Source organism: Budorcas taxicolor, chromosome 7 (genome assembly GCF_023091745.1).
Source record: "Budorcas taxicolor isolate Tak-1 chromosome 7, Takin1.1, whole genome shotgun sequence".
NCBI lineage: Eukaryota > Metazoa > Chordata > Mammalia > Artiodactyla > Bovidae > Budorcas > Budorcas taxicolor.
Window position 1 is genome coordinate 31903146 of NC_068916.1, and position 10922 is coordinate 31914067.

General features: G+C 41.3%; 1 protein-coding gene across 1 annotated transcript; it reads right to left on the reverse strand.

The window, feature by feature from the left end:
* Positions 1–9772: 9772 nt before the first annotated feature.
* On the reverse strand, positions 9773–10501 carry FTMT (ferritin mitochondrial). The gene has a single exon (XM_052644213.1). The coding sequence runs from the start codon at positions 10499–10501 to the stop codon at positions 9773–9775; it is 729 nt and encodes a 242-aa protein (XP_052500173.1).
* Positions 10502–10922: the final 421 nt, after the last annotated feature.

The following is a 10922-nucleotide window of genomic DNA, read 5'->3' on the forward strand; positions in this document are numbered from 1 at the left end:
TTAGTCCAACAGTCCTTTTGTGGTAGGGGGAATTCTTTTTTGCTAATTCAGTCTATGAAAACATGGTGCTCAGAGGGTTTGAGAGAGACTAAGGTTTGTCCAAAAGCATTAGATATCTCTCTCAGGAGATTGTCTGGCCACCATCTGCACTGGGAAATTGGCCAGGCCTCTTGGAAGGAGTCCAGCCCTGAGTGCATGTCTATGGTCTGTTCTCTGAAAACTTTCAGGCAGTCACTCCTTGCTGGGCATTCTCACCCAGCCTGGGAGAGCCCCTGCCTCTGCACGCACACACATGTGCATCGTTTTGCTCATTCCAAAACAAATATACCCAACAAAGTGTCTTAAACTTACTTGATAGAAATATGGAGCTTAGGAAATCTAACACATGCCAAAGTCTGTGCACCTTCCTGATTTCATAAACTGAGTGCCCGTGGCAGATTATGTTTAATAGTCTGTTGTGAGCAGAGATACCACCCTGCTCAGGTCTGATGAGCAGTTGTCTGTGTTTTCTAGCTGTCTGCTTTCTGAGTGTGTCTCTTGGAGCACTCTTGAAGCGTCTCATGCTCCCTTTTCTCCACCATGGACACCTCACCTTTCTTTGTGACAGTGGTGGTGCTGAATGTTTTCTCTGATGTCTTTCATTTGAGAGTGGAAAGTTTGAAGGTGAAGTCCAACTTTTAAAAAAGTCAAGTGAACTTTATTGGCTTCAGAAACTCTGGGTCAAATTTCAGTAAGAAATGTATACACTCTGTCCTGAGATATTTTGTCTTGCAGACTAAGTGCTTCTCCAAGGAAGTTTTCAAAGGAACTGTGCAAAACCTGATTAACAATTGCATGTGAAGGACGATGACTTACAATAGATGCTAATGTTCAGGGGAATATGCTATATTTTCCCGCCAACCTGAAGGCCTTGGATCTTGGCATCATTGGGTGTTTGTGTTCAAGAGTAAAACAATGTCTCAGGATATTTAGGTGTTTGGAGTCATTTGTTCTTTATACTAGGTTTTTGTTTAGAAATCTAGTTTCCACTTGGTTCAGCTCTAGGCACATGCTTTTTGACTTGTAGTTTTTTTAATAAATATTAGACAAAGATTATATCCCATCTGTAAAATGACTTATATTTACTATTTTGTAATAATATCTGGTAAATAAAACTGTTAAGGGAAGCACTCTGACTGAAACTGCCCACCCTGGCCAGGCACCATAGTAACAATTTGCATTAGCTATTTTATCACAGGAGGTCCTGGTAAGGAACACAGAACTAATAACCCACCACCAACTGCAAGAGTTCAGAAAAGGTCAAAAAGAGACACCAAATATGCGACCACCTCCCAGAATCCTTCTTGGCATCCATCTTGGCTGAACGAGGCGTGCACCACTAGGAGGGACTCTGAGTCAGAATGATTGGCTAAAGACAACCAGGAAATTAATCCTATTACCATAAAACCCGAGACTGCTAGCAGAGCGGTTCTCCTGGTTTCCCTTAACCTATTGCTCTCCATCTGGGTGCCCTTTCCCAGTAAAATCGCTTGATTTGTCAGCACATGTGTCTCCTTGGACAATTCATTTCTGGGTGTTAGACAAGAGCCCAGTTTCAGGCTCTGGAAGGGGTCTCCCTTCCTAAAACAAAGTTAATTAAAATATTTCTAGATAGAGGTAGCTATATCTCAGTAGATGATCTCATTTGCTACTTTTGATCCTGGGCGGCCTTGGCTTGCAGTTGCTTGAAGTCAGGATTTTAGTTCTGGGCCAGAGGTTGAAGTCAGGCAGTGAGAATGCTGAATCCTAGCCTCTAGACCACCAGAGACCAGTGCCCAGTGACAAGGCCCTTGCCCGTCAGCTGTGTAGAAATGAATTTTCACATAGAGATGGGATGTAAAGAAGCAAGTAAAGTGCTTATTAGGAGGAAAAAGGGTACATGTGGATAGATACACAGGTGGGCTCAGAGAGAGTTCTGCCCTCCTGGTAGTTTGAATTACCTTTGTGGGGCATTTCTATGTTTCTTTCTGCCAATCATCTTGCTTTGCCTGGTTTTGAGTTTGTATTTTGGTATATCTCAGGGTCCTCCCACATGTGCTGATGGATCTCTTAGACAGGATGGATTCTAGCAAAGAGGCCTATGGGCTGGTTGACATCACTACTCTGGGGTGGCACCCCCTCGCTTTTTGACCTTCAAGAAGCCTTTCTGTGCGTGTGTAGGTGGGAAGGTCTCCTTGACTTCAAGAGTGAGAAATGTGGTCTTTCATCTGGTCAGGGCTTAGCCCCTTCTCTTCTTCATCTTGGAGTATCTGTCCACAGGGCACAAACTCCAGCTTTTCAGCCTGAGAGCCATCTATCTCCTGCCTCACTTTATTTGGAAGTTTGAGTTCAGCCAGGGTGAAGTGACTTTCACTTTCATCTTAAAGTTTAATTTCTTCCTCTTTTATTCATTCTGTTTTTGGAGGACATGTCTTTCCAGGTTATACCTAGGTTTTTTAAAATCTTGTGCTCCATTCTCCACTAGAACCTCACTCTATCACTTGCTTCTCAAATCTTTTCTTTTTACTAGCTTCTTTTGTCCTGAAAGCACTGATAGCCATTCTGTACCCTCTAGTAGCTTTAATTACTTAAAAAAGAAAAACTTTTCAAATAAGAATTCTATATTCTCTACCTGTTTACCCCCATGAATATGGCTTTCTATCTCCATCACTCCTAAAGCCACTATTCTGAAATAACAAATGAGTTACTGATTTGCCAACTCTGATGTCCCTTTTTTAAATTGAAGAATTAATGATTTACATTGAAAGAAAAAAACCCTAATAGTTACCAGTGGGGGGAGGGGAGGAAGGAAGGGCATGATAGGGATATGGGCTTTAGAGACACAATCTGTTTTGTGAAAAAACAAACAAACAAACAAACAAAAACCAAACCCAACAGGGATGTATTTTACAGCACAGGGAAATATAGCCACTATTTTGTAATAATTTTAAATAGAATATAATTTGATGCCTTTCAACCCACAACCTAATTAAGTTCTATAGCATTTGACGGAAACTCTCTCCACTACCATGGCTTCCAAGATAAGTGTTGTTTTTCTTTTTTGGTTTTGATATTTTTATGTTCTTTTTCTGTATCCTGTCAAGGTTTCTTCATCTAATATCCCCTAAATATAGAGCTACTTTAATTTTCCAAGTGTCTCTGTCTGGACCCCCCTCTGCTGTCTTTCTTTCTATTAATATATCATCTCTTCTTTGTCATTTCAGCCTTTTCAATTTTACTTATGATCTCTATGTGGATAACTTTCAGGTAACCAGTGTTACAGAAAATAATGCAGGGGGATAAAAAGACAGGAGTTTGTACTAAAGGGGCAAGATGAAAATTGTTAGCATTGGTAAGATTCAGGATTTTGCTGAATGTCTGGTAGAAGGTATGAGAGAAAGCGAGTGGTCAAGAATGACAAGACCCTAGAAACTGGTAGAATGGAATATTCTTTTACTATTAAGCAAAAGATTTTAAGTAGGTTGTGGAGGATGGTGAAATCAAGTGTATGTTTTGATGTCTATGTTTCATAGACATTTCATATTTAATATCAGACCACCTTAACTGCTTCTTGAGAAATCTGTATGCAGGTTAAGAAGCAACAGTTAGAACCAGACATGGAACAATGGATTGGTTCCAAATTGAGAAAGTAGTACATCAAGGCTGTATATTGTCACCTAGCTTATGAAACTTCTATGCAGAGTACAGCACGTGGAATCAGGGCTGGATAAAGCACAAGCTAGAATCAAGATTGCCAGGAGAAATAGCAATAACCTCAGATATGCAGATGACACCACCCTTATGGCAGAAACTGAAGAGGAACTAAAGAGCCTCTTGATGAAAATGAAAGAGAAGAGTGAAAAAGCTGCCTTAAAACTCAACATTCAAAAAACTAAGATCATGACATCCAATCCTATCACTTCATAGCAAATAGATGGAAAAACAATGGAAACTGTGACAGACTTTATTTTCTTGGGCTCCAAAATCACTGCAGATGGTTACTGCAGCCAGGAAATTAAAAGATGCTTGCTCCTTGGAAGAAAATCTATGACAAACCTAGATGGCAGAGACATCAGTTTGCCAACAAAGGTTCATCTAGTCAACGTTATGGTTTTTCCAATAGTCATGTATGGAAGTGAGAGTTGGACCATAAAGAAGGCTGAGTGCAGAAGAACTGATGCTTTTGAGCTGTAGTGTTGGAGAAAATTCTTGAGAATCCCCTGGACTGCCAGGAGAGCAAACGAGCCAATCCTAATGGAAAACAGTCCTGAATATTCACTGGAAGGACTGATGCTGAAGCTTAAGCTCCAATACTTTGACCACCTAATGCAAAGAGCTGATTCACTAGAAAAGACTTTGTTGCTAGAAATGATTGAGGGCATAAGGAGAAGGGGACAACAGAGGATGAGATGGTTGGATGGCATTACAGACTCAATGGACGTGAGTTTGAGCAAGTTCCAGGAGATGGTGAAGGACAGGGAAGCCTGGCATGCTGCAGTTCATGGGGTTGCAAAGAGTCAGACATGACTGAGAGACTAAGCAACATCCATGAAACATCTAAGGGGAAATATCAATAAATTTTACATATATAATTTATTTTTTTAATTGGAGGATACTTGCTTTACAATGTTATGTTGGCTTCTGCCATAAAACAGTGCAAATCAGCCATAATTATACATATATCCGCTCCCTCTTGAGCCTCCCTCTCACCCCTTTTAGGTCATCACAAAGTACCAGGTTGAACTCTCTATATTATATAGCAACTTCTCACCAGCTGTGTTATTCATGGTAGTGTGTATATGCTGATGCTACTTTCTCCATTCATCCCACTCTTTCCTTCCCTCATTGTGTCCAAAAGTCCATTCTCTATCTCCAATCCTTCCCTTCAAACAGGTGCATCAACACCATTTTCTCTAGATTCCATGCTGCTGCTGCTGCTGCTGCTGCTGCTAAGTCGCTTCAGTCGTGTCCGACTGTGTGTGACCCCGTAGACATTAGCCCACCATATATATATGTGTTAATATATTGTATTTATTTTTCTCTTTCTGACTTACTTTACCCTGCATAACAGACTCTACGTTCATCAATTTCACTAGAACTGACTCAAATCCATTCCTCGTTATGGCTGAATAGCATTCCGTTGTACATATGGACCACATCCTCCCTATCCATTCATCTATCAATGGATGTCCAGCCTGTTTCCATGTCCTAGCTACTGTTAAAAAAAATGGGTGTAAAACTTAGACAGACACTTCTCCAAGAAGGATATACAAATGACCAGAGAGCACATGAAAAGCTACTCAACATCACTAGTTAATAGAGAAATGTCAGTCAAGGCTACACTGAGGTATCACCTCACACTAGTCAGAGTGAGCAATATAAAAAAATCTACAAGCAATAAATCCTGGGGAGGATGTGGAGAAAAGGGAGCCCTCTTGCACTGTTGGTGGAAATGTGGATTGGTGCAGCCACTGTGGAGAACAGTATGGAAATTTCTTTAAAAACTAGGAATAAAACAACCATATGACCCAGAAATCCCACTATTGGGCATCAACTCTGAGAAAACCATAATTGAAAAGCACACATGTACTCCAATGTTCATTGCTGATGATCTTGACAAAAAAACAAAACAAAACAAGGTTGTTGTGGTGAACAGTGAACATAGCCTTACTTGGGAGGTACCAAAGAGAACAGAAAAATTGATGCCAGGAAGCAGGAACACCTTTTTCAAGAACTTTCATTGTAAAAGAGAGAGTGGTAACTTAGTGTTTGCTAAAAGGAATGTATATCCAAAGGTGAAATTTTTTATTAGAAAAAAATAACACTATTTTTGTTTCTCATGGGAACCAACCAATAGAAAGTGAGAGGATAGTTGTAGGTGTGATGGCCTTTTGTCTTTGAGTGTGTGGGAGGGTTGGGACTCAGGACAAAGCAGGAGATTGGTTTTAGAAAGCAAAATATATGCTTCAACCTTTGAAGCAGAATAAAGTGATTTGTATGTGACACAGGGGCGAATACATACTCAATTCAACGAGGAGAATATGTGAAGTTCTTCTGTGATTACTTCTGAATTTTCAGTGAAATAAGAGGATTATCAAATGACAGTGTGGAAGGAGAGGAGATTGAGAGATTTGAGATGAGAATGTATAATAATTTTCTAGGATAATGGCTACTGATGTTTTTGACAGCAACTTAGAATAAGAAATATCACTATCCAAGATGTAAATACATGAAAACACGCACACACTAAGAATTTCAGGAGAAAATATCCTTACTTCACTTACTTTCACTTCAATTCTATTTTATTAACAAAAGATGGATAGTAACTCACTAATCTCATGACACATCTATAAGCTGCAATATGCAGTTTGAAATACACTCATCTAGAAGAACTGAAGAGGACATTTTCTGCAGAAATGTAATAGCACTCCTGTGAGGCAAGATAAACCAACTTAAGCATACACTGTGTAGTGAGATTGATCCACATAATCAAAAGCAAATCATCATGGACTCTCCAACCTCAATTATTCTTCTTCTTGTGATTCCTGCTTTTTTTCAACTTGTCTATTCTCTGGTTTGAACTCTACTGATTTTCTTCCTATACCCCATTTCTGAATTTTCTTCATTGAAACATCTGCAATATTTAAAAGATTCTATCTCTAAACCCTCTCCAGCATGTCTTTGTTTCTATATTCTTTGGTTTCACCATGGTTCAGCCCTTTTTGCTTTATTTTTCTTTTATAGCTTTACTTTTCTTTCATTATGATGATTGGTGCCCATGATAAGAAATTTATTTTTAAAAGACAAATAGCTAAAGAAAATAAATATCAAACACAACATCACTAAGAGATTTTTCAGTTACATTTGTTGGTATATATATTTCCATTTTATATGCATATATTTTATATAATTTCCCCTGGAAGTCTATATATATATGCAATTTTATAATATAACCCTACCTTGCAATATGCTTATTTTTAAGATAACACATTGTGAATTTCTGTCCACCTCATTATGTGTTTGACAAAATCATATTTAATAGTTGCAGAACATTTCCAAGTATGCGGTTTTAATTTAAATTGTTTTGTTGAGTTTGTGCAGTCATGTGTGTGTAGCTCTCAAATCTGGTACTGAAGGGTGCACAATTTGCCAAAGGCCCAAGCTGCTGTGCTCTAAAATTGATCCATCCCTTAGTTTGTTGCAAGGCTGCACTTCCTTTGGCCATGCTCAGTCACTCAATCGTGTCCAACTCTTTGTAAGCCTATGGACTAACCTGCTAAGACTTCTCTGTCTATGGGAGTCTTCAGGCAAGAATACTAGAGTGGTTTGCCATTTCCTTCACCATGGGATCTTCCCAATCCAGAGATTGGACCTGTGTCTCCTGCGTCTCCTGCATAAGCAGGCAGATTCTTTATCACTGAGCCACCTGGGAAGCCCCTCCTATGGGTCCCTCCCAGTCAATAACTGAATGCCAGAAATGTATGTAGGCAGGCCCATTTCTCAGAAGCTTGGTATTCCTCTGATGAGCAATTTTATCTGGAGGTCTCCCAGACAGGTCTCTCTCTACTCTATTGAATTGCAGAATTTCCTGGAGAACTATGTACAACTTCCCTTTCTTCCTTCCCTCAGGATCAGACTCACACAGAGTCTGAAGTCTCTCCCTGCTTCTCCCAGCTCTTTTCCCATTTCCTCTCAACATCCTTTATTTTTTCCCTAATACAGTTCTTTCCTGCACTTAATCCCATCTTGGCATCTGTTTCTCAGAGGACCCAAACTAACACCAACATTGAGGTTGTTTTCAGATTTTTATTCTCTACAACTAAACTTCTGATTGTTCAACATTTAGCACAGCATTCTCCTGTTGGGATCCCTTTGAAGCACTGCCATTGCTCACTATATCGAACCTTACCTTTCCTTCTCACCTCCATAGCTGGGCTCTAGCCCATCTTTCCAACCACCAACCAGCACTCTTAGTCTAGCCAAAGGTCTACTGACCAAAATACATTAAGTCCCCTACATACGAATGAGTTCCATTCCAAGGGCAAGTTTGTAAGCCCAATTGGTTAGTAAGTCCAACAAGGTTAGCCTAGGAACCCAGCTAACACAATCGCTTATAGTACTGTACTATGATGGTTTATACTACTTTTCACATAAATAATACACCACAAACAAAAACTAAGACATTTCTAATCTTACAGTATAGTACCTTGAAAAGTACAGTAGGGCATTACAACATCTGGCATACAGGGGCTCGTATTGAGCAAAAAGGCCAAGAAGAGATACTGACTGGAGGACGGAGACAAGGTGGGAGAAAGCAGAGTTGAAGGATCCATTTGCAATATAGATGGAGAACAAACTGCAATTTCACTCATGCCTGGTGTTGCTGGCACAGGTTCTGGCTCCTTGCTGGATTCAATTCTACTTAAAAAGATACTGTACTACTATATTCTATGTAGTGTGTGTGCGTGCGCTAGTAACTCAGTCATGTCCGACTCTTTGTGACCCTATGGACTGTAGCCTGCCAGGCTCCACTGTTCATGGAGTTCTCGAAGCAAAAATACTGGAGTGGGTTGTCATTTCCTTCTGCATGGAATATCCCTGACCCAGGGATCAAACCCTGGTCTCCCGCATCGCAGGCAGATTCTTTACCATCTGCGTCACCAGGGAAGATACCCTATACGGTGGTATACAATAAAGTACACAAAAACACAACCACTTGTAGAGGATGCGTACATGTGACAAAGTACGCCAAACACATGAACTAAGTTAACAAGATTGGACATGTGAACGCATGCTTGCATCTTTGAATGCTCAAAACTTAAAGGTTCGTATGTAGGGGACGTACTGTATTCTCCTACTCACTTTATTGCCCCTTCTCCCGCCTCCCCAAGAAAACAGCTGATGCTTCTTTTACTACGGATCCCTTCTTGACTTTTCCATCCTAATGTTCTTTCAGCTTCATTTTAAAGGCCACAGGAATGTGTTTTCTGCAGTGTATTCACTCTTTATGGTATCTTAAAAGGGAGGCTGTAGTCTATTATCAGATATATAGGTATGGTTATATTATCATTGCTAAAACACACACAAAAAGCTAGCTGAGACTGGGTTTGTTTGGGAAACACTGAGCTAAATGAAAAATAATCCAGTAACTTTTTGGTTTGGATTTTGTTTTTAATTTCAATATTTACCAGAGCCCTTAACGTGCTAGCACACATTGTGTCTTTCCAAATCCAGCATTTATACTTTTTTAGCTTTTCTTGAATTTGGTTGATCACAAAATCCTTCAAAAACAGATTGCACTTTTAGAAAAGGGTAAAACTTGTTACGGAACTTTGCACGGATTATTTTTGCAGTACTACATATCCTCCATCTTGCTATAGTTATTTGCATATTTATCTTACACATGTTTCCACTTTAGCCTTTAACATAATGTCTTGAAAATAACAGGCATTTGTTGAGTTGAAATTCATCAACATTTATTGCAGGGTCACGGTCTGGAATAATATTTGGTCACTGTAAAAATTTAGTTTGCATCTATTTCAGTAGCTTTTTTGCAGTCTTTTTTATACCATCTCATTCTGGGCTGGGAAAATCATCTTGATGCTGGGCAAACAGCCATTGTTAACATGGGGCTAAATATATTTTCTCTACAAATCACTTTATTGAGACATTATAAGAGAAGAATATATAAAGAAAGGAGGAAACAGCTGCCTCTGGGTCCTGGCACACCCTGTTTGTGAAGGCAGCCTATGGGTTAGTTGTGATTGTTTTCATTTCCAAGGGTATGTTTGTCAAAAAGGTACTCTGCCAGACCAGATTCGGGGGCCCCCATCTTAACCAAGTTGTTCACGTGGTCACCCAGTTCTTTGATAGATTTCACCTGCTCATTCAGATAGTGGGTTTCTAGGAAATCGCACAAATGGGGGTCACCTTTTTCTGATGCCAGAGTGTGCAATTCCAGCAACGACTGGTTCACATTCTTTTCCAAGAGCAGAGCACACTCCATGGCATTCAGCCCACTCTTCCAGTCGCTCTGGTCCGGTTTCTTGACGTCCTGCAGGCAGATCAGTCCTCCCCGCTGGTTCTGCAGCCTCATCAGCTTCTCCGCGTGCTCGGTCTCCTCTCGGGACAGTCGAAGGAAATATCTGGCAAAGTTGTGCAAGGCCACGTCATCTCGGGAGAAGTAATAGGCCATGGACAAGTACACGTAGGATGCATAGAGCTCCAAGTTGATCTGGCGGTTAATGGCGGCCTCGGAGTCCGGGTGAAAGTTCTGGCGCACCCGGGACGGGGCGCCGGCGGCATCTGCCGGCCCCCGGGAAGAGGCGGCTGCGGCCAGCAGGCGGATGGGGGCGGCCGGCGGGTAACCCGAGGACAGCCTGGGGACCCAGCGCGGCAGGAAAGCGAAGCCGTGGCGCGCACTGCGCAGGAACACCAACGATGTGCTGATGTGCTTGGGAAAGAACAAGAAACAGGGCAGCATGGCCTCTCCTATTTAGAAGTAGGGAAACTGAGGCCAGGCCGGCTCAGCGCGCAGTCAGGCGCCGCCCGGGCACCAGATCTGAATCAGAACGCAGCCTTAGGCGACAGCGACTGCGTCACACGCCCCTTCGCTTCCATACTCACCGAATTCCAGGCGGAGTGCTGCTGCGGGCGCGCGCGCGTCATTCGCGGTGGGGAAAAGGCTGGAAACAGTTATAAACATTTCCCTCATCGTCGACGCGAGATTTCTGGTCTTGGGCGTTTGTAATTTGCTATTTCATCTAAGTTTAAAATGCTGTCGAAAAAAGTAGATGCTGTGACTTGCAAAAGAAAGGATGGAGCCAAACCGTACTTGCCCTCCCTCTCTGACCTTTTTCTGTCCAAGGACCAAGAGATGGGGGAGACAAGGCAGTGAAATAGGG

Coding starts and splice junctions, on each gene's coding strand:
- FTMT (XM_052644213.1), bottom strand. CDS start 10,501: ATGCTGCCCTGTTTCTTGTTCTTTCCCAAGCACATCAGCACATCGTTG.